General features: G+C 40.1%; 2 protein-coding genes across 2 annotated transcripts; one reads left to right on the top strand and one right to left on the bottom strand.

Moving 5' to 3' along the window:
• Positions 1 to 14,296: 14,296 nt before the first annotated feature.
• On the bottom strand, positions 14,297 to 15,247 carry LOC112911790 (olfactory receptor 52H1-like). Its single transcript, XM_025988463.2, has one exon. The coding sequence runs from the start codon at positions 15,245 to 15,247 to the stop codon at positions 14,297 to 14,299; it is 951 nt and encodes a 316-aa protein (XP_025844248.2).
• A 5,807-nt stretch (positions 15,248 to 21,054) lies between these two features.
• Positions 21,055 to 24,817, top strand: LOC112911791 (olfactory receptor 52B6-like). Its single transcript, XM_025988464.1, has 2 exons — positions 21,055 to 21,102; positions 23,825 to 24,817. Exons 1-2 carry the CDS (start codon positions 21,055 to 21,057, stop codon positions 24,815 to 24,817), a joined length of 1,041 nt encoding a protein of 346 aa, XP_025844249.1.
• The last annotated feature ends 1,289 nt before the right edge of the window (positions 24,818 to 26,106 follow it).

Genomic DNA, 26,106 nt, shown 5'->3' with positions numbered 1-26,106 from the left:
CATCATACTTGCGAACACCCGTTTACTATTTATTTTCTCTGCTAAGCTGCGTTCTCTACAAAGGCAAAGATCATGTAAATTTTGTTCTTTCTGCTTTTGTTGTTGTCGCTATTGTTGTTTCAAAAGTGCTTTCAATATCTGCCCAATAGTGGAACTTAAAAAGTGCTCAGTGACTATTTCTGGAACTGAATGTTGCTATTGAGTCAAGACACAAAGAATATTCCCATCTTCTCATGACCATTTAAATTTTGTTGAATAGATGAATAATGATTAAATTCCTGTTATGAATAATGTTAAATTCCCACACAAGTCCTTTTTGATAGGGATCTTTGCTCTTTTTCTGCCACATATCTCTACCCCACCTCCATTTTCTCTTCTATTTACTCTATATTCCCTTAAAGTTTAATAAGTGGATAAAATAATAAATGAATGAGTGAAATAAAACACACACATGGAATTCCTAGGCAAAGTTTATACGAAGTCATATTATTGCTACTTCTTAAGAACTTGCATTTTAGAATCCAGTATTAGATTTGCATTTGATCAGTGCCTGTTTTTTCATTATACCAAACAAGTTATATGATCTCTGTAAAATGCCTGTTTCCTTACGCCTGGGTGGTTCAGTGGTTGAGCGTCTGCCTTCAGCTCAGGTCATGATCCCGGGGTCCTGGGATCAAGTCCTACATTGGCTCCCCGCAGTGATACTGCTTCTCCTTCTGCCTGTGTCTCTACGTCTCTCTGTGTGTTTTTCATGAATAAATAAATAAATTTTTTAAAAAGATGCCTGTTTCCTCATAGAATTTTTGTGGCCATTACATGAGGAAAGTCCCCAGCTCAATGTTAAGCTCTCAATAAAGAGTGACTATTAATGTAAAGTCATTATTATTACAAAAACTTGCAAATAGACATGGATGCCAGAAACCCACACAGTAACAGAAAATTTCAAATCACATACAGAAAACACAGAGTTTGATCTGCTCCCTCCAATCCAGGCTCTCAGACCATATGGTTTCCGCTGTTGAACTGTGTCTTGAAGAAAAGGACCAGTCCTATTTGTTCCCTTTGCCCCATTTGTCCATCCTTATGCCAATCCCTAGGAACTATTTAAAATCTGGCCCCCAGTCTTGTGGACTCTATTTCATGGGGAAAGCTGGATTGAGCCCACTGATCTTTTCTCAGCATCTCTTTGCCCTCCTCTTGGTTCTTCTGTAAATCCTTCAATTAGCTGTCCTAGGATCCAAACCTGAGCTCTGCCCCTGGCTTCCCCAACACTCACCAAACCTAGGCCTTTGGTGAACACCGAGGATACATAGAAATGGCACCCTCAAGCAATTAATCCTCTTATTTCTCTTTCTGGTCTTCAGAGAGGGCACTCAAAACTTGTGGGCTCCTGAGAGACCATAGCCACAAACCTAATTATCAAGCTGTGGCCTGCAGAGGAAACATTTCCCAGGGGTCTAGTTCCTGAAGTTCTGAGGTCCCAAGAGAGACCCTGCAGCCTCCTTTCTTCTAGCCAGTATCCTGAGTGGGCACAGTCCACTGGGGCTTGCAAAATGGCAAGTGGACTCTCTACCACATTAAAGCCATCAACAGTGCGATGTGTGTGTGTGTGTGTGTGTGTGTGTGTGTGTGTGTGTTAGAGAGAGAGAGAGAGAAAAGAATTACTTTTGTTTCTGCGGGTTATTGTATTTATGTCATAAATATCCAATCATTTGTGTAAGTACACATAATGGTAATTTTAGTATGAAAGTACAAATAGACCTATGGAAGGAGGGGTACAGATTATTCTTTCTGATTCAAGCCTAAAAAAGAAATACCTTCGCTATCATGAATCAGTCCTATTGATCAAAGACTTGAACTATCATGTAAAACTCCTTACACACATGCTTGCCAACCCAGCCATTGAGACTTTAAGATACTGTTAGAACACATTTCTCCTTTGTCACCATTCTTCAGTCCCTTGTCACCTCTGCTATTGGATACTCATTGATCTGAAGATCTCGGTTCCACCCCATGAATCCCTCCCCTTCTCTCAAGCCATAATAATCCTTATAAAATAGAAATATAATAATCATTTCTGCAGAATTTATAAAGCCTTTAATATAAAATAGATCCCTATTAGCATCACATATCTAGCAATTTCAGTCCCTTGACATCCTTTGGAGTGTCACCTCCTCCCATTTGTCCCCCAAACACCCTAAATTCCAGACTAATCTATTTGGAGTTCCAAATACACATTATAATTTTGCAGTCATCATCCCTGTGCATATATGGTGTTTCTTTTTTCTAGAATATCCTTCCTATCTTTTTCTGTCTGACTCAGCTTAAAATCTTAGCATTACCCATTTGGAAAGTCACCCCTTAGTTTCCCTTGACTTTATCCTTGTCCTGGCACTAATCACATCATGTTGTAATTATCTGTTTAGCTGTTTCTGCTTCTAGAAGGCAAGTTTCTGAATGGAAAGGATCCTACTCCTGACGTTCACTATTAGATTTGGTGCTAGAATGGGGAAGATGCACTTAGAATGAAGCTTTAGCAACAGTGAAATTAATTTGAGAACTTTCACTGTAGTCCAGCCAGAGATGATGAGCTAGGCAGGCTGGGAAGACACAATAATGAACTAAATAATGCTCCCTCCAGAGCTGGGACTAGGATGTGGCAAGGGAAATCCCCAGGATGCAAAATTTAAGAAGACACTTTCCTTCATGGAGGTGCCTCCTTAAATTTGTGCATGTCCCTATAGGGTTTAGTACAGGGACAAAGAGTTATTGCTATTTCGGCAGGAAAGGAGATCAGTATGTTCTTGAGTCATTTGTCCCTGCCTGCAGTTTAGGGAAAGCAGGAAAGGCACAAAGTCCCAGAGGTTACTCCCTTGGGATATTCTAGGAGCAATACACAATCCTGGGCTCATTCTGCCTTCTGTGTAGTGGGAGTCTCCCTTCTGGGAATAGATGGAGGTGACTGAGCTAGGTTGTGCAGATACGAGGTTGACCATTTCCAATGAACTTGGACACAGACACGTAGCAGTTACTGTAATTACCCACACTGCAAGAAGCCATTTCTGTCTGTGAATTGGCCATGAGAGCAGGAGTTAAAGAAAGTAACTTTTTTTTAGACTGTACTTTTTTTGACCACCCTTCTGCATATTAATTCTCTGGATCGGCATTTCCCCTCTGCTCTCCCTGCAGCAATTTCTCTTTACCTCTGGGCTCAGTTTTCTTGTGCTTTTTCAAAAGTAATTAACACTCCTGTACCCTGCTCTCTGAGCCTCCCATAGTAATATTTTAAAGCTGCAATGACCTCATTCTAGTTTGCTACTCATAGGAGAGCTCATGATGAGAACACCAGCAGTCCTCCACTGAATGAGATAGGTTTTTTTAAAAATCTAAAATCAATTAATTAACATATAGTGTATTATTAGTTTCAGAGGTAGGGTTCCGTGATTCATCAGTTGCATATAACACCCAGTGCTCATCACATCACATGCCCTTCTTAAAGCCCATCACCCATTTACCTCATCCCCCGCCCTCCCCTCCAGCAACCCTCAGTTTGTTTCCTATGATTAAGTGTCTCTTATGGTTTGTCTCTCTCTATGATTTTGTCCTGTTTTATTTTTTCCTCCCTTCCCCTATGATCTTGTTTTGTTTCTTAAATTCCACTTATGAGTGAGATCATATGATAATTGTCTTTCTCTGACTGACTTACTTGGCTTAGCATAATACCTTCTAGTTTCATTCACATCATTGCAAATGGCAAGATTACATTTTTGATGACTGAGTAGTATTCCATTGTATATCTATACCACATCTTCTTTATCCATTCATCTGCAAACGGACATCTGGGCTCTTTCCATAGTTTGGCTATTGTGGACATTGCTGCTATAAACACTGGGGGACAGGTACCCCTTCAAATCATTATTTTTGTATCCTTTGGATAAATACCTAGTCATACAATTGTTAGGTCATAGGGTAACTCTAGTTTTAGCTTTTTGAGGAAACTTCATGTTGTTTTCCAGAGTGGCTACAGCAGCTTACATTCCCACCAACAGTGTAAAAGGGTTCCCCTTTCTCCTCATCCTTGCCAACATCTGTCGTTTCTTAACTTGTTAGTTTTAGCCATTCTACCTGTGTGAGGTGGTATCTCATCATGGTTTTGGTATGTATTTTCCTGATGCTGAGTGATGTTGAGCATTTTTTCATGTGTCTGTTGGCCATTTGTATGTCTTCTTTGGAGAAATGTCTGCTCTGAGACAGGCTCTTAATACAGTCTATTTCGAGAGAGTATTCTGATCTTTTAATCCAAGGTGGGACCCCAGATCTGAGCTGTGCCTGAATGGGTGGTCTGGGGAAAGGAAGCTCTTGATGGATCAGGGGAATTATGGAATCTATGAGTCCTTCTCAAATCTTATCCTCTGTGGGTAATGAAACCCTGGCTTTGACTTCTTGGTTGCCTGTCTACGAAGTCTGGGCTTATGCACATAGTTTCTTACACTTTAAAAGCATGAGACACCACATCAAATATGTTATTTTGTCCAGCAAGTTAATCTTTGTAAGGAGAATGCTCTGGTTTTAAACATTAAATATTAGGAAGATACCTTTTTTAAGATTTATTTGTTTATTCCTGAGAGATACAGAAAGAGAGGGAGAGAGGGAGAGACATAGGCAGGAGGAGAAGCAGGTTTCTCACAGAGAGCTCGATGCAGGACTCGATCCCAGATCCTGGGATCACTACCTAAACCAGAGGCAGGCACCCAACCGCTGAGCCACCCAGGTGTCCCAAGAAGATATCTTAATATGAAGTAAAGAACAAATGTATTGTGTATTGTTTTATACACACCTTTTTTCTTTGGTAAATGTAATTCCCTATTCTTTGCCATGCAAATTTATGGCATCAATGAATATTTTAGTTGATGCTAATCAATACTAGACTTCCCAGTTTATCTTAAACAGCTAAAGGGCAACTATAGAGGTCATTGGCCTGGAACTGGTCCAACAGAGTTAGATTACTATAGATTAGAAGGGATATTGGGTCAATTCCTCCAAAGGTAGAATATATAAATCAAATAACTTCTAATAAAGGCTTGCATTTTTAGCACTCCCTTTAATTACAACAAAACAACTTCATCTAATTATGGTCATATATATTTGACAATAGTAAAATAATGTCATATTTTTCCATATAATAGAAAAATAGAAACTATCAAGACAAAACAAAAATAATATCTATTGGTTTACTATGCAGATATAACTAATTATGCCCATGTTTTTACCCATCAGAAAGCCTATCTATACAAATATATATTTATGTGCCATTGATATTGTTCAAGAATAACACCAAGCACAAGCATTTTGTAACCTTTTAAAAAGTTTAATAAAAACTGAAATATATTAAATGTCATTTATTTTTAAAATAAAATGTATTAAACTTTGTATATAAGTTGATCTTTTATGATACAGAATAGCAATATTTTTCTTTGTTAATAAGGAAATTAATTTTCTTTTTAATGAAAGTTTAATTTCCTTTTTAATGAAGATTTTAGTCTATTTAAAATGATGGCAGTATAGGGCTCCTGCATGGCTGTCAGTTGCTTAAGCCTCTGACTCTTGATTTTGGCTCAGATCATGATACCAGGGTCCTGAGATTGAGCCCCGTGTTGGCTCCACAGTGGGCATGGAGTCTGCTTGAGATTCTCTCTCTCCCTCTGCCTCTGCCCCTACCCCAGCCCCTCTCAAACAAACAAAAATCTTAAAATGATATAAGGGTAGGAGACTTTATTTTTATTTTCTTTAAGGGGTATAGTGTCCATTATATGTCATTTTTTTCAGTGATGAAACTCATTTAGCACCAGGTGGAGGGTTTCACAGAAATCTCTGGGAGGGGGAATTTGAGGAAAGTCAACTGTATTATGTTTCCTGAAGGATACAATTTTCTTGTTTACTAATTTTATTCAAACTCAGTGCTTGCACACACACAAAATAAAACTTGAAGGAATTAGAAACCAACAAAGAAAGAAATTATCAAATCTATTTTTAAAGAAGTTTAAATATGAAGTGGTTGGTAGCAGTATCCAATTACATCTATGATTTATATTTTTAGCTTCCTCATTACTTATTTCTGATGATGCTTCTTTAAGGTAATAAAGTTGAAAAAAGTAATGAAGTTGGAATGTATTAATAATGAAACTTTGACATAGAGAAACAATGTTTTTGAATAATCTAGGTAAACTTTAGTATAGTGTCTCATCCTCAGTGAGTTGTGCTATAACCATCTCCACCCATTCTCAAGAGCCGTATCCCCACCTGCGATGATGGCTGTTCATAATTTAATAAAATTTTTCACCATTGAAACTTCAAAACAAAGGGTATCTATAATCAGTGGATAACAATTAATTAAATAGAAAACATCTCTGTTGGGACAATGGTTCTATAAACTATACACTGACATGTGAGATTTCTATTCTATAGGCTTTGAACTCCTTTTCCCTTTTATGCACATGAGGATATCTCTGTACACATTGTAGGTGATTAATAGATGTTTAGTTGATCAATAGATTAACAGTTACTTAGGTAAATATGTGCACTGGATTACAGAATTGTTGTTTAATTAGTTCAACCAAAAAAAAAAAAGCTTTTTGTTTTTATTTGGTTTTGAATATGTTTTACAAAAATTTGTAATTTTCTTCCCTGTCTTAAAATATTTAGTCAGAGAATATAATTTATTATTATAGATTTTAAAATTTCCTATGACTATCATTTTAAGTTTATGACAGTTGTGTGAAAAAACAGTATCAGCCTCAGGACTTTCCTCAGAAGCATCTTTATGAAATTCTTTTATCCCACACATTTAGGTACATACTTAACACCTTTGAGTAGGAGGGAACTTACTAACTGAAATTTTACATAGCAGATCATGCTAGTCGATTGTGACAGGCAAGCTCTCAAACTTTCTTTATTCTTATAGGTAAGTGATGAAAATTCCAAAGCATAATTCAGGCATGGTTCATCCTAACAATTTCACTGTCATTTATGATATGTTTATCCTCAATGGCATTCTTGGCCTAAAGAGCTGCACATGTGGATCTCCATCCCTTTCTGTCTGATGTACCCAGTGGCTGTATCAGGAAATGTTATCCTAATCAGCATTGTGGCAGTGGAACACAGTCTTCATGAACCCATGTACCTCTTCCTCTCCATGTTGGCTTTTTGGGATCTGATGCTATACACATTCATAGTACCCAAAGACCTGAGCATCTTCTGGTTTGATGATATGGACATCTCTTTTGGGGTTGTGTAGCCCAACTCTTTTTTTTTTTTTTTAATGAATTTTGCCTTTGTAGTGGAGTCAGGCATTCTCTTAGCCTCTGCTTTTGATTGCTATGAACCCTTCTGCTCTGCATAGCAGTGGTCATCTGCTACCCACTGAGATATACCACCATTCTCTGCCATGGTGTCATTGGTAAAATAGGGGGTGCTGTAGTGCTGAGGAATTTTGCAACTGTTTTCCCCATTATCTTCCTAGTAGGGAAAGATAATAGAGGTGTCTGCCCCTCTTTTTACAAACATCATTGCTCACACATTCTGTGAACACATGAGGCTGGTAAAGTTGGCTTGTGCTGTTATCACCATCAACATCTGGCATGGAATCTCTGTGCCATTACTCACTATTATGCTAGATATGGTGACAATAGTCATCTCCTATGAGCTCATTCTTGAGGCAGTCTTCAGACTGCCATTCCACGATGGAAAAATTAAAGCCCTCAGCATGCGTGGTTCTCATGTCTGTGTCATCCTCATGTTCTACCTTCCAGGGATTTTCACTGTTATTGCTCAGGGCTTCAGCTGAAAAATCCCCAACCATGGCCACATCCTGTTGGCCAATCTCTATGATGTCCCCATAACAATCCCAATTATCTATGGAGTAAAGACCAAACAGATTCATGACTGAGTGGCCTTGCTGTTTTCCTCAAAAAGAAGGTGTTGCTGAGGATAACTGGCTCTCATGGTTTTTTAGAAGTGAGGAAAAAGGATCCTATTAAAACAGAAGACAGATAAGTTGTCATTTAGGATAGACTTTACTTGCTATGAAATTAGTCTTTTTTCATTCAGTAGAGATGACCCAAATTATAGGGGTCCCATATTTCAAAGATAAATATGTATTATAGGCATAAAGCTATTTTTTTAAAGATTTTATTTATTTATTCATGAGAGACAGAGAGAGAGAGAGGGAGGTAGAGGGAGAAGCAGGCTCCACGCAGGGAGCCTGATACGGGATTTGATCCCAGGCCTCCAGGATCACATTAGGCTGAAAGGCAGGCGCCAAACCGCTGTGCCACCCAGGGATCCCTAAAGCTACTATTTTAAATGCCTAAAGAGGGCAGTTTGGGTGGCTCAGGGGTTTAGCGCCGCCTTCAGCCCAGGGCGTGATCCTGGAGACCCGGAATTGAGTCCCACACTGGGCTCCCTGCATAGAGCCTGCTTCTTCCTCTGCCTATGTCTCTGCCTCTCTTTCTCTCTTTGTGTGTGTCTCTCATGAATAAATAAAATCTTTAAAAAAAATAAAAATAAATAAATGTCTATAAGCTTCTTCAGTGTTTAATAACAATATATTTCTATTTCTACCAAACAAAAATAAGATATATATAACACTTCTCCATCTACTATTTAAATTTTTAGATCTCTATGCATACTCCTCAACAGCTATATTGAATACAAATTAGAGTTCATATCAAAACTGTATAAGTAAGGGAAATGTAAAGGTTCTCCCTTCTATCTCAGTTTATTCGTGGAAGAACTGCTTCACAATCTTGTAACACAAATAGGAAAATTTGATGATAGTAGATAGTACGATCTGCATAAATGAAATATTTATGGCTATAAGTATGTAATTTGGAAGAAAAAAACAGGACAAGACAATTAGATGTTTGGAAACACAAACGCCCTGGAATGCTGGGTGTCCTGTTACCCTCCTTTTTTAAAAATTTTTTTTCCTGTTACCCTCCTAATTTGCACTTGAGCAAGCCTCTTTTAGACTCCTTTAACATCTATCTCACAGGGTTGTGATATGAAGATCCAAAGAAAATTGGATGCTAGAGCACTTTGGAAATTATAAAATGTTATACAATGCTATACACATGTGTTGTGTCATTGTTGTTAATGTCATTATGTCTCCTGGTATAAGCTTTCACCCTCCTTATGGTCAAAGGATAAGAACAAAACAAAGCAAAAACCCCATCCTTTGTCCACAGCAAAGTCCTTCTATCTCCTGCCTCCTTTCTTTTCCCATCAGGGTTTATCTAGCTGCAGGGAAGTGTCCTCCTACAGTTTTTTCCTATCAGGCATACTCCTCCCACTTTGGATGGGGGATGATAAAAGATACTCTTCAGGTGCTCAGTCTGCACCGCCCCTATTCTAGGCAGTGTGGGCCGGTTTTGCATTTCCTTCAGAATCCCCTACAGGACTTCACAAGGAAATCATACCTTGCTCCTTAACCATGGAGCTTACTTTTCAGCTGTCTGCTCAGACTTCTGGCATATTTGGTTTATAAAGAAAATATTTTTGTGTTTTCCCTGGGTGAGGTGAATAACTTTTGCCAAATCTTGGCAACCTGGCCTAAGAGCAAATCTTGGGAAGTTAATTTATAATGATAGTGAGATATATAAAGATATGAAGAAAACCCGAGAGAGATTCACCTAATTCCAGAAGCACAAGAACGTGGCTGGGTTTAGAGCTGAAGACAAGTGTTTCATCTTTTCCCTGGAGAGTCTTCTACTTCCATAACGTTCAACCCTGTAAGTCTTGGGTGGCTGCATTCTGGTCTCTCCTTCCCACTCTATTCCTTGTAGCCACATAAATCCATATACCTAAAAGAGCCTACCTCAGTCACAACAAAATAATGTGTTACATCCCTATCCCCAACTCCCAACAATACTAACAAGCTTAGGAATGTGAAGTATGGCCAAAGGAACATAAACAGCCCAAAAATGTCTGAAAGTCAAGTGTAGCCCTATAAGGTCCGAAGTCATGGCCTCAACCACATTCAGGACTCTGAACCAGGCTTTAAGAGGATTATAGCCAATGATGTGCTAGTGAATGTTTAGCAACTATCTTTTGAAAATTTGGTCTGTACATTTACTGATTCCCAAGGTGTAGATATTCCCACTATTGCTGCTTTCAAGCAGCCAATATGATGTTGACCTGCTTGCAAAATTCCTGAAAATTTAACACTTAGCTCTCATAAGCCAGTATGAGCAGTCTTCATCCACCACACCACCAATTGCAGGCCTGACACACTGAGATTAGAATGAGCTTGAAAATTGCAGCTTTGCTTTAACTCAGAAAGGATACAAAAAGTGAGGTCTCTGTGCTAGAGAAATCCTGCCTCACTGGGAGCTAGGACATTGAGTAAGTAAGAGCAAATACTTTGAAATCAGAGGACTTATTAGCTTTACGCTCATCATATATTGTTTATATTATGCTGAGCATATTTAATCTTTTATTAAGGTAAGATTCACATTACATGACATTCACCATCTTAACCATTTACAGTGTGCGATTTAATGGCTTTTAGTACATTTGCAATGTTGTGTAATCATCCCCACTATCTAATTGCGGCACATTTCATCACCCCACAAGGAAACCACATCCTCAATAAGCAGTCACTCTTTATTTCCGCTCCCCCCAGTCATCTAGCCACTACTAATTGACTTTCTGTCTCTATGGATTTGGCTATTCTGGACTTTTGACATAAATGGAATAGTACAATATGTCAGGCTTCTGTGTCTGGATTCATTCACTTAGCATGTTTTTAAAGTTCATTCATGTGATATTAAATATAAGAACTTCATTCCTTCTTATGGCTGAAAAAGACTCCATTCATTGGTTGATAGCATTTGATATGAGTTGGTTCTATTTTGGGGGCTATTATAAACAATGCTACTATAACATTTATTTACAAACTTAGGCGTAAACAACTGTTTTCAATTCTTTTTGGTATATATCTACAAAGAGGACTGGATCATTTGATAATTCTATGTTTAACCTTTTGAGGAACTGCCAATCCATATTCTACAGAGGCTGCACCATTTTACATTCCCTCTAGCAGTACATCAGGGTTCAGTTTCTTCATATCCTCACCGACACTCATTATTTCCCTTTTAAAAAAAAAATACAGTTATCCTAGTGGGTGTGAAATAGAACAATGAAAAGGGATTGAAAAATTATTTCCTTTCACTCCTTTTCTTACCCAAGTGCGAGCTAAGCTTCTGCGTCTAAAGGAAATAGCACGCAGGAAACTCCAGAAGGAAAGAGAACATAGTTTGAAAAAAGCATAAGATGTCTGGGGTGATTATAGCATAATGCGCGTGTGAACGAAAGGGGGAGGAAAGGGAGGGGCGGTTAGGGGACACCAAGCCGCAGTTGGCTAGCACCCCCCGTGCTGTGAAAGGCTTTGAAGATGTGTTGGGGCAAAGTGGGTAACTTGAGTGATTTTTAGGTAGAGGATTGACATGATGAATTAGGATTTAGTAAGACCACTCTAGTCTGTGATTATGACAATGGATGCAGACGGTCCGCGCTGCACTCGGTCCCTCTGGCCGCCCCGCCCCGCCCCGCCCCGCCGCTCCCCTTCCCTCCCCTCCTCGCTGAGCCGCTTTCCCCCGAGGGCCCGGACCGTCGCCTCCGTCCCGCAGCGGGAGCCGCTGGCACCGGGCGGCCGCTTGCGCCTGGGCTTTCCGCCCGCGCTGACCTCGGAGCTCTCCCGAGGGCGACCCCGGCCCCGCCGCCTGCACCCCGAATCCCGGCCCCGGGCACTGCCCGCCTCCTCCTCCCTCGCCTCCTGGACCCCGCAGCCCCGCGCCCCAGCACCTCGGTCCGAGGCGGTCTGGCCCCGGCGGGAGGCACCTCTCGGGCAGTGCGGGGGTGCGGGGTGCGGGGGTGCGGGGGTGCGGGGGTGCGGGCCAGCCCGGGGCAGCTGCCCCGCCCTCCAGCAGCCCCGGCAGCCCCGGCCCCAGCGCGGCGCGGACCCTCTGCATCCATCTGTACCTGAGGAAGCGAGCCCGTTCCCTGGCCAGCTGCAGCCCGGCGCCCCGCCAGCCCTCGTTCAAGAGAGGTTTTATTTATTTTATTTTTTTATGATAGATTTATTTTTTATCGGTGTTCAATTTGCCAACATACAGAATAACACCCAGTGCTCATCCTGTCAAGTGCCCCCCTCAGTGCCCGTCACCCAGTCACCCCCACCCCCCGCCCTCCTCCCCTTCCACCACCCCTAGTTCGTTTCCCAGAGTTAGGAGTCTTCATGTTCTGTCTCCCTTTCTGATATTTCCCACTCATTTCTTCTCCCTTCCCTTATATTCCCATTCACTATTATATTCCCCAAATGAATGAGAACAGACAATGTTTGTCCTTCTCCCATTGACTCATTTCACTCAGCATGATACCCTCCAGTTCCATCCACGAAGAGAGGTTTTAAAATCAAAGATAGGAAAATCGGAGAAAATTACCATTCCCCACGGCCGGCTTGTTCGTGGTATACACTTGTGTGAAGAACCAAAGATAAACAGACAGAAAAGCAAATACTACTTACCACTAACCGAGATCACCTCTGCAAAAAGAAATGAAAACAACTTTTGGCAGGATTCTGTTTCATCCGCTTTAATTCAGAAGCAGGAGAAAAAAAAAAAAGCCTTTTAAAAACACTGAGAATATTAAAAATATGCATTTGAAGAAATCAGCATTTCTAACCGAAGTGAGCCAAAAGGAAAAGTATGCTGGGGCAAAGTTCAGTGATCCGCCTTCTCCCAGTGTTCTTCCAAAGCCTCCTAGTCACTGGATGGGAAGCACTATTGAAAATTCCAACCACTTGAGGGGATGAGCACTGGGTGTTTTTCTGTATGTTGGTAAATTGAACACCAATAAAAATTAATTTATTAAAAAAAAAAGAAAAGAAAATTCCAACCAAAATAGGGAGTTGATGGCAGTACACTTAAAAACTCTCCTAAAAGTTCAAACTTAGATCTCAGATTACAGTATGTCTGTCAGTTTTCAAAATCTCTGGACCCTTGAAAAGAGAATTGGTACAGAAATGAAAATTTGCCTTCTAACTTACAAGTGCAAGAGATGAGTCGAAAAAATTACAACCAACAACTTGTTTTATATTTTATATTTTGTGAAAACTGTATACCATGTATTATGTGTATATTGTTCATACTTGAGACATACATTATAGTTTTGTTATGAAAGTATGTATTTTGCCCTGCCGAACGGTAGGTGTTTTGTATATATACGATGGAGAAATTTTAAGTGTGCTAAGGCACATGGAAGACCGATTTATTTGCACAAGGTACTGAGATTTTTTTAAAGGAACAGCTATCTAATCTCAAGGTGAAGATCGAACTGTGAACAGTTTACTAATGCTCTACTGAAGTTTAAATCTGTGGCACAATCATTGTAAACATGGGGTTCGTCTATGTTTCTCTAAATTGATTTCTGCCTTCTAATCTGTAATTACTGGAAAACTATTCCCATTTTTACCAAACTTAATTTCTGGTTTTTGGTTTATCCAAATTTAAGATACCTCTAATTTTAATACCAATAAAATTGGTTGTACTCAAATTTTTAAATAATAATATAATTTGCCCCCCCCTTTTAAAAAAATGGATGCAAATTCCAAATGAGGCTGCTGAATAGATCCAGGACACAGAAAGAAAGAGTGGTGATCATATTTTAGTGTGAAACATATGATGAATTTAAAGGAAATTCAGAAGAGGTAATTGATAATACGACTTTTAGTTCATGTTGATTGTGAAGTTTCAGTAGGAGAGCCAGGAGGCATTACTAAATACAAAGTTGTCTATGTGGGACTGAAAGAATTGTGAATAGAGCTTTCGATGTGGAAATTTTCAGCATGCAGGTGGTTATTGAATTTATGAGCTTACTGGATACTAAACAAGCCTCTAAATAAGGTACTATTTTTTTCTTTTCTTTACTTCTTAAAATTTATTTGAGGAAGACATTGAAACAAGATAAAAGAAACAAAGAGTAAACGGTTTTTGCATTTAAGTTTTTGATTGTAGAAAATTAGGATTCTTCCATCTGATGTCTGTCATTTTCTAGGGACTTGAAAAATCCTTACCTCTCTTCCTCTAGTTCTACCAATGATTTTCTCTTACATAATTAAGGCCTTGAAATTCATAGGAATTGAGTCCATTGTTGGAGGTCTTCCTGCTACTGATTTACATAAAAAATTCTATTAAATCAGACTTCCCACAATTTTTCTCTCCATGTGCTCAGCCCAGGGTCACTGCATCCCTTTAGGAAAGAATAGAAGGATGATCTTGTCCCTGATCTGCTTGGTTTTTACACCGTAAATGATAGGATTGAGTGCAGGGGGTATTGCCACATAGAGGTTGGCAAACATGATGTGAAACGTGAGAGAGATATTGTGGCCAAAGCGATGAGTAAGGACAGAGAACATGGCTGGTGTGTAGAATATGAGAATGACACTGACATGAGAACCACAGGTGCTGAGGGCTTTCTGCCGGGCATCTCTGGATGGAAGGTGGAAAACAGCATGAAGGATGAGAGAATAGGAAATACCAATGAGGATCAGGTCTGAGATAATAGTCATTACAGGCACAGCAAAGCCATACCAGATGTTGATGGAGATGTCCGCACAGGCGAGCCGGGCCACGCCTATATGTTCACAGTATGTGTGAGGAATGATTCGCGTCCTGCAGAAGGGCAAACGCTTCACCAGGAAAACAACAGGCAGAATGACACTAAAGCTCCGACCCACAATGCCCACCATGATCTTGACTATTGTCCTAGGTGTCAAAACACTTCTGTATCTCAAAGGAGAGCAAATGGCCATGTAACGATCAAATGCCATGCCCAACAAAATGGCTGAATCCAGAAAAAAGCTGAAGTGAAGAAAGAACAACTGGGTAAGGCAGCCAGGAAAAGTGATTTTCTGAGATTTCAACCAGAATATGCCAAGTGTTTTGGGCATACACGTGGTGCATAATATGAGGTCTGCAGAGGCCAACATGGAGAGAAAGAAGAACATGGGTTCATGGAGGTTGTGGTCCATAGTGATGAGGTAAAGAAGGATGCCATTACCTACAAGGGCCACCAGGTAGATAACGAAGAAAGGAATTCCAATCCAGATGTGGAATTGCTCCAGTCCTGGGATCCCCACCAACATGAAGACGCTTGGATTGACACTTGTTAAATTCAATGTGGACATCATGGTAATTGTAATTCCTTGAGGATAAAATATACTACTTTATTCCTGGAACTGGCTGGCAGTGAATTCCCTTTAAGTCTTTTCCAGAACTAAGATCCATTTATTCCCATCACATAACAAACACTAGGGCAAACACAACCTACCTTTTGTCACAATTTCCACAGCATTTGATACCTTGATACCAAAGGCTGCCAAGAGGTATCAATTAAACCAATAACTCCCTGTCTATAGATATTACCATAACAGTATTGTTACCATATTGGGACCGTGTACCATCAGATCCATGATCTAGGATCATTACTGGCCCTGTGTTGTCAACTAAATTTCCAAGATTATCTTGCCTTCATCAAGTAATTCACTCTGAGATTTCTCAAAGATGTAAGTATTGAATATCTTACCTGGCATGAGTCTCAGTAATATCTTCACTGAGGTATCCATTCAAAGAAATAATAGGGACCAGGGCAATTAGCAAATCTGCATTCTTCTTTGCCAGCGCATCATTAGGACTCTGGCAAGCCAATCTACTGCTGCCTATTTGCTCCACTTCCTTGATATCTGGAAGAAAATTTCCACCCAAATATTCTTCTGTCAACCCATCAACAACTCATAATTTCTTCCATCTGCCAACTTCCTGACCAGCTACCTCACTTTGCCATCACAAAACTCTCCCATCACTGGAGCATGGTGATCTGAGGGGTGACTAAGGCTCTTCATCCTCCTTCAGTCCCCATATCTCATTTTTCAGTTCTTCTGATCCTTTTTGAAACTCCTGCTTGATCTGACTACTCCATTTTTCCACTTCCTCACCTACTCAAGTCATTAATCACTAATTAGAGCCATACAATAAGAATCCCAGTTATTCCAATATCTTTGTTTTTATCTCATGTTGCCAGATTGCTCTCTTAAAAATATGAAATTACCTTACTTACAACCTTGTTTAAAAGTTTGTAGTTCCCCCTCCATTACACCTACAGAAAATATTTTATCCCCTGCCTGGCAGTCAATAGTTTTCTTTTTTTTTTTTTTAATAAATTTATTTTTTTATTGGTGTTCAATTTGCCAACATACAGAATAACACCCATTGCTCATCCCCTCAGTGCCCGTCACCCATTCACCCCCACCCCCCGCCCTCCTCCCCTTCCACCACCCCTAGTTTGTTTCCCAGAGTTAGGAGTCTTTATGTTCTGTCTCCCTTTCTGATATTTCCTACCCATTTCTTTTCCCTTCCCCTCTATTCTCTTTCACTATTATTTATATTCCCCAAATGAATGAGAACATATAATGTTTGTCCTTCTCCAATTGACTTATTTCACTCAGCACAATACCCTCCAGTTCCATCCACATTGAAGAAATGGTGGGTATTTGTCATTTCTAATGGCTGAGTAATATTTCATTGTATACATAAACCATATAATTTAGTTCTACCTATGTGAATGTGTCTCACATTCCTCTCTACGAGGTGTCCATATAAACCTTCATAGATTTCTCCCCCTTTCCTACATCTCATTGCTTGGATTGTTGCCTTTTCCATCAGTGGAGTCTTGTCTTCTCTCAACATGTGTAAATTCTATTTATTGTTCTTGATCCTACCAACACTGATGTCTCCAGGACATGTTCTTCAGTAATCCTGAAACATGCAGTCCATTCCCCTGCTTATAAAATCACAGCTCTAAATCATTTTACCAAACAAACAATCAGATGACTATATCGAGTTTTACATTATTTTCCTGCTTATTCTTTTGGATTCTCTTTTATAGATATGTGAGCATCCTCTGTTAATGATTGGGAACTCTCCTGGAGGACAAATTTTCTGTCCTTCTATGCCTCGTCCAGAGTAAAAGGAAGCAGGATTTCACATAGAATAACCATTCATACAGTCTCAGGAGTAAAACTGAAATTTTAAGTTGTCATTCTTCACTTAATTTTTTTCATTGTGTCCTATTTGGGCCAGAAAATATTGAATATATACTTTGAATACACACATAAGTGCGCGCGCACGCACACACACACATTTCCTTGGCTTATTGTCTCTTCCTCCATCTTCAAAGACAATAGAAGGGATTGAATCTTTCTCAAGTCTCATTATTCTAACCTCTATAGTCACATATCTCTCTCTGATTCTGAACTTTTCTATCTCCCTCTTCCTTTAAAGACTACTGCAATTACTTCAGAATCACCCAGATAACCCATTATATTTTAGTAAAGCGATTAGCAGCCATAAATCTCCTTTGACATATAATTTATGCATAGATTCCAGAGATTAAGATATGCATATCTTGGGCGGCCTGGGTGGCTCTGCTTAGCACCACCTTCAGGCCAGGGCCTGATCCTGGAGACCTGGAGTCAAGTCCCAAGTCAGGCTCCCTGCATGGAACCTGCTTCTCCCTCTGCCTGTGTCTCTGCCCTCTGCCTTTCTCTCTCTCTCAATCTCTCTGTCTCTCTCTCTCTCTGTGTGTATGTGTTTCTCATTAATAATAAAGAAAATCTTAAAAAAAAAAAAAAAAGAAAGGTAGCCAGATGACTTAAAAAAAAGGAGAGATATGCATATCTTTGAGGGGTCATTCAGTATTCCAGCAACCTTAATCATTCCCTGGATCCTTCCCAGGATCTTCCCCAGTCTGCCTCCCCAAGACTCCTATCACTATTACTACATGCAGATTATACTCACAGGTACCTTATTCTGATGCTAGGAAACCAATAAAGGGCTTGAAGAGGATAGTTCCAAGCTGAGAACAGAAAAATACAGGAGGTAACACAACACAATTGGGGAGCACATGTAAAAAGAAAGAGAAGGGTACTCAGACAGGAGATGAGGCACAGGAACAAAGAAATTTAATTCAAACAGAAGAGACAAACACACCTGGACAGCATAGCCTTTTATTTCTCATTGTTTTTCTCAGGGGATGGAAAGACTGAAAATTGAGGGCTCTAAAATCCAGAGGGACTCTAGGGAAGCTCCAGTCACCAGTAAATACTATTAGTATTAGTATACAAATGTTTACATTAATGTTTTCCTAGTCTAGAAATGGCATCATACACAAACATGGTATGATTCAGGATTTGGGACAGAGGAGAAATTAGGAAGTGCTGGGATTCTCCAGGGTATGGCCTGTGTAGACTAGTCATTTATAGACACTCAAAAACTAATTTTTGAAAGAAAAACAAATTAAAGTTAACTAGGTTCCAGGTACTGACTTTGAAGAATGGTGTGATAATAACCCTTTAAACTCTAGATCCCAACGGCCCTTGGGGGTCTCAGTTAGTTAAGCTTCTGGTTCTTGATTTCAGCTCAGATCTTGATCTCATGGTCATGAGTTCAAGCCCCATGATGGGCTCCACATTGGGGATGGAGCCTACTAAAAAAACCCTCTAGATCCCAGATATTTATGTGAGTGTTTGGAGAAAGACAGTTGATTAATTATGGATGTGGGTGAGTTCCAAATGATATGGTTGTAGGACAGATATTAATATTACCTATTTCACTGAATGAGGCTTTCTCATCTCTACTTATAACTATACTGAGGTACTTCTTTGAAGAATCTTTGACTTCTAAGCAAGATGAGTTAATCTTTTATATAAACCAACAATCCTTATGTATCCTTTCCTTCAGGACATATAATGCAATAGATTTTTAGGGGCAATGAAGGGGTGAAGAGAGAGCATTAAGGTAAAAAAAGAAGCAGAAGTTTTAAGACAGACACTAGGCAGATGATGAATGAAAGAAGCCCTAGAGGAAAAACTTTAGACAAGAAAAAGGATGAGAGGAAAAGAGAAGAGAAAGTGGGATTGAAGGCATGGAAGAGAGCTTATATTAGGGCAGGAGATGCAAAAACTAGTTCAGTGGAAACTCTCAGGCTAAGGAGGAGCCTCTGAGTTGGTCCTCACCACCACTGTCCCACCACCACCACCACCACCACCCCTTAGTGTCTATCAATAGCTTTCTTCTCTCTGGCTCTATGCCAGAGCATTTCCTTATGTGCCTTAAATCCTTGTGTTGAATGGAAGTATATGGGCCCAAATGGCAGGGCAGAGATTTGAAACTAAGGGAGGAAAGAACATACAAGGGAGGAGAATCCATAGTCCCAAAGGAGAAGAGGAAACATAGACCTATGAAGCAAGGCTCAAGACTCAATACTATATATTGAGGAAGGCTGAGCTGTGTATGAAATGCGGAATTGAAAACTGTGGATCTGAGAAGGTGGCCTCAGGGAAGTAAGTCTGGGATCAAATATTTTCAGGATGGAGAGGAGGTTATTAATATTGGGGAATGGGTACAAGGTGAATGGACACCTCTGTAGCAACATTCAAGGAGAGGTGAAGGATGAAGGGGAAGAAAGGACTAGGTCGCCAGAGTGAATCGTGTTCTTCTTGTGGAGTAAGATGGGGGAAGAGCAGTTGGAAGGGTCACCTTACAGATGAGGATGAGATATTGATAAGCAACTGATCCTTGGCTTGTAAGGAAGATGCCACAATTGTAAATGACACATGGGTTCTATCCTCAGACATCAATAAACAAAGGGGGAAAATGTTATTCTACTGCAGTTGGGGGTCATTTATAAAGGATAAAGTTCTTGGATGGAACAATCAGGTAAAGGACTCAAAAACAGGTGAAAAGAGGAATTCATTGGGATAGAAGGAACACTTTTTCAGGTAATTTCCCCAAAGCTGAGAGAAGCAAGAACTAGAGGACGAGACAATTGGGCATAGAAGGAGTGGGAGTTCTGATAACAGGAGCTGCAGGAGAGAAAACTGTAAGTGGAGCTCTTAGGGATGCTCCCTAGTTTGGGGGCATAGCAACATCAAGCCTGCCTGAACTGGAGTGAAACCACAAGTCCCAGGGTCTTGTGAACAAAGGCTGCCTTGGAGGTTGATTATGTAGAACTGAAGTCGGAGAAGAATAGTTTACTCAGGGGGCGATGCAATCCAGGAAGGTGGGAGCATGTGTGGTGAAGGCACATGATGAGTAATGCTGGAGGAAGGATGGGTGCAACAAGTGGCACAGGCTCCAGACTAGAAGAGGGTGTGAGAACAGAGGGTCTGTGACTGTGAACCTATGATTTTAATGGCACAAGTGTGTGTCCCTGATGGTGGGAATTTATGTGGCTGTGTGAGTGGAAACTTACCTATTCTCTCATTTTTGTTAACATCCACTACATGTCAACTCTATCCCAGACACCAGTAAATAAGACACAGCACCGACCCTTAAGGAGCTCACAATATATCGGGCCTGAAAAGATTTCAGTGTGATAAGTGCTAGAGAGATACTGGTATTTGCAGGGGAACATAGGTGCATGAAAGGAGCACACCACTCAGCCTCAGGAAAGTCTTCCTGAATGAGAACTATAAACGGGTAGATAAAAGTGAGGATGGAGTTAGAAGAAGCAGAACATATAAAAGACCACAGAGAAAGAAGAACAGGCACAGAGACAAGCATTTGATCCAGTATTAGCAGAGAAAGCCGGGCACATACTTGTGTGAATCTTTCAGGCAGCGGGAAATTATTATCTGCAATCAAGTAAATACTGTGCTCAAAAGTGTCTTTAGGAAACATGACTTCTATATGGAGGCTGCTTTCTAGACTGGGAGGACTGCAGACTAGTTACAAGGGAGTGGGGGAAGTGTTTGGATAAGTGGATCTGAAGCCAGCCTGGAAACAACGTAGATGACAAATATAGATTTGGGAGGGACTAGCACATGCCCACTAAGTGAAGCCCAGGCAGTGGACCAGATTAGTTAGGCTGAGTGGGTGGTGAGGAGGCCCATAGGAAACACCAACAGCAAGCCATCCTGCTGGGACAGAGTAACGCTTGATGAGACTGGAAAGGAAGGCCAGAAAACAAGAGAAGAACCAGTGGAAGGTAGAGAAATGAAACCTAAAGAAGTATTTATGGAAGGACTGACTTTGAAGGAAAGAAGAAAGAACAGTAAGTGGTGGGACAGGTTAGTAGAATAAGATATTTTTATGAGAGCTGAGGAGGTAGGAGAGAAAGGGGATTCAGAAAATAGATGGGGAAATTATTCTTTTAGACATACGTACATACATAGATACTTAAACACATATGCATATATATATACATATGCCCATATGCAAAGATATGTGTCTCTGTGTGTTTATCCAGCTGGTTTTAAAAATAATTTAAGATCACACACACACAAAAGTAACTATGTGAGATGATGGATGTTAATTAACTTGATTGTGGCAATAATTTCACAGATGTATGCATGTTCTAAATCACCACATTGTGTATTTTAAATATATACAATTTTGTATTTGCCAATTATTCAAAAAATTGCATTTAAAAAACAAACTAGAGATTTATTTTGAGAAAACTGATGTTTTAACAATCATTTGGTCCTCTGACTTGTGTACATGGTGTACATCTTCATCTATTTATGTTCTAAAAAATCTCTGCCATATTTTGTAGTCCTCAGTGTAGAGGCTTTGCAAATTTCAATTACATTTATTTTTTTAAGTATGTGATTTTAACATATATTTTGTATGCTTTTATGTTTATATTAAAATGGAACTTCTAAAATGTAATTTTCCAGTTTGCTGCCAGTATAGAAAATTACAATTGATTTATATTATCTCTAAATAAATAAATAAAATAACTTGAAGGAGCTTTTTTATGGCTAGGTAATGTAAAATATATTCTGGTTCTGATAAATGAACCACTGAAACACAGGCGAAACATTCATACCACTTTGTCTAAAACTGGAGGAAATGAGAGAAGAATGGGTGTAGAGATAAGATAAATGTATGAGAGTGGAATAATAATATGAGGAGTTGGCTTCTGACAAAATTGAAGTTTGAGTAATATAGGAGGAAAGTTCTGTTGAGAGAGGAATAGGAATTTGGGCAGTGGTAAAAGTTATATGTTTATTGTGAGGATAATTGGATAGGACTAAGGTGTCAGGTGGCCTAATGTGTAGTAAAGACTATTTGTATGGTCGATATTTTCTCCACATCCTGACCATGTGAGCTGAGGATAACAGTGGTTAGATTTAGTGGAAGTCTGAGCATTTCCAGAGAGAATGCTGCAGAAACCAGTTGGAATGAGAAGCTATTGATCCTAGCAGAAGGGATGGGCATTTAGACTACATAGGAAAGAAAGGTAAAAAGTTCTTGTCTCAGTGGCTCACAAACCTTAGCATGACTCAGAGTCAGCTGGTAGCCTTGCTAAAAAGTATATTGCTGCCTCCAAATCCAGTTAGTGATTCATTGGATTTGTGGTAGGGTTCAAGAATCTGCAGGCTCCCTGATGATGCTGATGACACTGGTCTGAGGACGTCACCTTCTGAAGCATTATTCCATACCTTTCTTCTTCTTCCCGATGATAGCACCATGTTTCAGAGACAGATGGGTGACTCAGGGAGCACCACACAACTTAATAAGGCTCCCAAAGACAAAATTTAATGTAATATACCAGTGGGACAACAATTACGCTCATTTTAAAGATAAGAAAAATGTTACTTAGAAAACTGACAGTGGAGTTGTCCAAAATCACTCAGTCTAGTTGATACAGAGGACCCAGGTTGGTGTTTTGTTTTGTTTTGTTTCACATAATATCTAGTGTTCTTTCTATTTTTTTTTTTTAAGATTTTATTTATTTATTCAGGAGAGTCAGAGAGAGAGAGGGGGGTGGGGAGCGAGAGACACAGGCAGAGGGAGAGGCAGGTTCCATGCAGGGAGCCTGATGTGGGACTCGATCCCGGGACTCCAGGATCGTGCCCTGGGCTGAAGGCAGTCGCTAAACCACGGAGCCACCCAGGGATCCCCTCCAGTATTCTTTCTAAATGTCGTGGCTGCCTTGACTGCCTCCATCTTTGTCAGAGCATCTGTGATAGGGAGGAAAGAGATGTAATATCTGCAGTGGATTGCATTGTCCCCAATCCTATGCTTCCACAAGATGTGCTATGCAGAGGCAGTTGCTCTGTGGTGTGGCCCTTCTGTGCAGAGCCTGGGCCTCTTGCAGAGCTCATCACTGTTCACATACCTATAGAGGGCAGCCTGGGTGGCTCAGCAGTTTAGCACCGCCTTCAGCCCAGGGCATGATCCTGGAGTCCCAGGATCAAGTCCCACGTCAGGCTCCGTGCATGGAGTTTGCTTCTCCCTCTGCCTGTGTCTCTGCCTCTCTCTCTCCTCTCTGTGTATTCTCATGAATAAATAAATAAAATCTTTAAAAAATAAATAAGCTTTAAAAAAAAAACAAAAAACAAAAAACAAAAACAAAACATACCTATAGAGATTATAGAGATTGTTTTTGGTGTTATAGCTATTCCTGTTCTTTTCAGAACCTGTGGTACTCTACTGAGTCTGGCAATGTCTTTAAACCCTATGAAAGTCCTAGAACCGTATTGAAAGCCTCTGAATAAGAGCACAGAGTCTTTCTGTGGGCAGGGTCTATAACTGTGCACATTGTGCAGAGCCTCTGTATAAGTATCCAAAGAGAATATACCTGTGCAAAGCCCATAGGGGTTGTAGGATCTGTGTGTGCAGACCATGTGGCTGCTTGCAAGGCTTTATGTGCACTCTGCTAGTATATACAAAGTCTGAAGCTAGGTTGCCTCTCTGCACAGGTGAAGAAAATCATGGCCCTTTCATCTGCCACCAGCCCAGCTGCTGTGAATGACTCTGACACTCGAGTGGCTGGCTGCCTCCTCATTGGCATCCCTGGGCTGGAGCATCTGCACATCTGGCTCTCCATCCCCTTCTGTACTATGTATGCAGCTGCCCTGGCAGGCAATGGCATTTTAATTTGTGTCATCCTCTCCCAGCCAAGCCTGCATGAGCCCATGTACATATTCCTGTCCATGTTGGCCAGTGCGGATATCTTGCTCTCCACTTCCACCATGCCCAAAGCACTGGCCAACTTCTGGATGGGTTCAAGCCATATTTCCTTTGACGGCTGCCTCACCCAGATGTTCTTCATTCATTTCCTCTTTGTGGCTGACTCTGCGGTCCTGCTGGCCATGGCCTTTGACCGCTTTGTGGCCATCTGCTACCCTCTGCGATATTCCACAGTCCTGACGAAGACGGTCATTGGGAAGATCGTCGCTGCCACCATGACCCGCAGCTTCATCATCATGTTTCCATCTGTCTTTCTTCTCAAGCGCCTGCACTATTGCCGGATAAACATCATTGCACACACTTTTTGTGAGCACATGGGCATCGCCCGTCTGTCCTGTTCTGATATCTCCATCAATATCTGGTATGGGTTGGCAGCTGCTCTACTCTCCACAGGCCTGGACATCATCCTTATCACTGTTTCCTACATTCACATCCTCCAAGCTGTCTTCCACCTCCCTTCTCAAAATGCCCGGTCCAAGGCCCTGAGCACGTGTGGCTCCCATGTCTGTGTCATCCTACTCTTCTACATCCCTGCCCTCTTCTCTGTCTTTGCCTATAGATTTGGTGGGAAACACATCCCACGCTATGTCCATATCCTCTTGGCTAACCTCTATGTGGTCATCCCACCTATGCTCAATCCCATTATTTATGGAGTGAGGACCAAGCAGATTTGGGAAGGAGTTAAACAGATGTTTTCACATCTTGTCCAGGAATCTAAATAAATGTCCCTAACTTGACCTCAACTTAATCCCTTTCGTATCTATCAGTCGTTCCTATATTCACACTATCCTCATATCCACATCTTCCAAGTATTGCCGTGTTATTATCATCTATGTCCTAATTTATTTAAGTACACGCTCTACTCAAATCTCCCTTTGATTTCTTTTTTTAGAAATCTACAGTAATACCCACCCCACTTACTTCCACCTATGACTCAATACCTTCTGATAACCCACTGTCTCAAAAAAAAAAAAAAAACTGATTAGGGGAATTGTGATAATTTGTTTAAATCTACCATTCAAATAAGACCTTTCTAAGCATCCACTTGCATTTTCTCCTTAACGTGTCTATAAGAATATGTACTATAGACTATATACAACACATACAATATATATACAAATATATATCACATAGCATATATATACAGTGCTTACTATATAATAAATGCTTTGCAAATATAGTTTTACTTGTGTTGTTTTAAGTATTATTAATTAATAGCTTATTACGTCATAAATAATAAAAGTTGTACTGAGACAAACCATAAGAGACTTAACCATAGGAAACAAACTGAAAGTTGCTGGAGGGGAGGTCGTTGAGGGTTTGGGGTTACTGAGTGATGGGCTATAATGAAGGCATGTGATGTAATGAGCACTGGGTGTTATATAAGACTGATGAATCGCTGAACTCTACCTCTGCACCTAATAATACACTTATATTAACTAATTGAATTTTAAAAAGTTGTCCTGAGACCCAAGAGGATTGCATAACCATACATGAATTTTATTTCTATATAGAGGAATAGGAAAGAGAACAAATTTTTAAAAAGAATTAATCTAATATTTATAATAACTGAATTAATCCAAATATAATTTTAAAATATAAAAATTAAATGCACTTAGAAATTATTGTAGACATTGATTTAGGTACACCTACTAAAAAACACATAGACTTCATTGATGTTTTGCAGATGTACCAAGTTCATCTCCTCCTCAGGTCTTGGTAACTGTCAGTCTGTTGCCTGAAACACCCTCTTTCTATATCTTTACATGACTCACTCCCTCCTTTCATTCAGTTTTCTGTTTATATGTCTCTTCCACAGAGACATCCCTATGATCTTCCAATAATAAATGCCTCCTTTTTCTTGGCAAAAAAAAATCCCCCAAATCAAAACCAAAACCAAGAAAAAGAAAACACAACATAAGCAAAATCAAAATTCAGTGTAAAACTGTGAAGAAATATTTTCAAATTATATTACAGATGAATGATTAATTTTTCCTAGTATATAAGGAGC

This window comes from Vulpes vulpes, chromosome 11 (assembly GCF_048418805.1).
Source record: "Vulpes vulpes isolate BD-2025 chromosome 11, VulVul3, whole genome shotgun sequence".
Classification (NCBI taxonomy): Eukaryota; Metazoa; Chordata; class Mammalia; order Carnivora; family Canidae; genus Vulpes; species Vulpes vulpes.
This window is presented reverse-complemented; position numbering and strand designations above follow the sequence as displayed.

Excerpts from the sequence above, each read along its gene's own strand:
- LOC112911790 (XM_025988463.2), bottom strand. The coding sequence starts at position 15,247 with ATGATGTCCACATTGAATTTAACAAGTGTCAATCCAAGCGTCTTCATG.
- LOC112911791 (XM_025988464.1), top strand. The coding sequence starts at position 21,055 with ATGAGACTGGAAAGGAAGGCCAGAAAACAAGAGAAGAACCAGTGGAAG. Across the intron at positions 21,103-23,824 it reads AAGAGAAGAACCAGTGGAAG|GTGAAGAAAATCATGGCCCT; the intron begins GTAGAGAAATGA and ends CTCTCTGCACAG.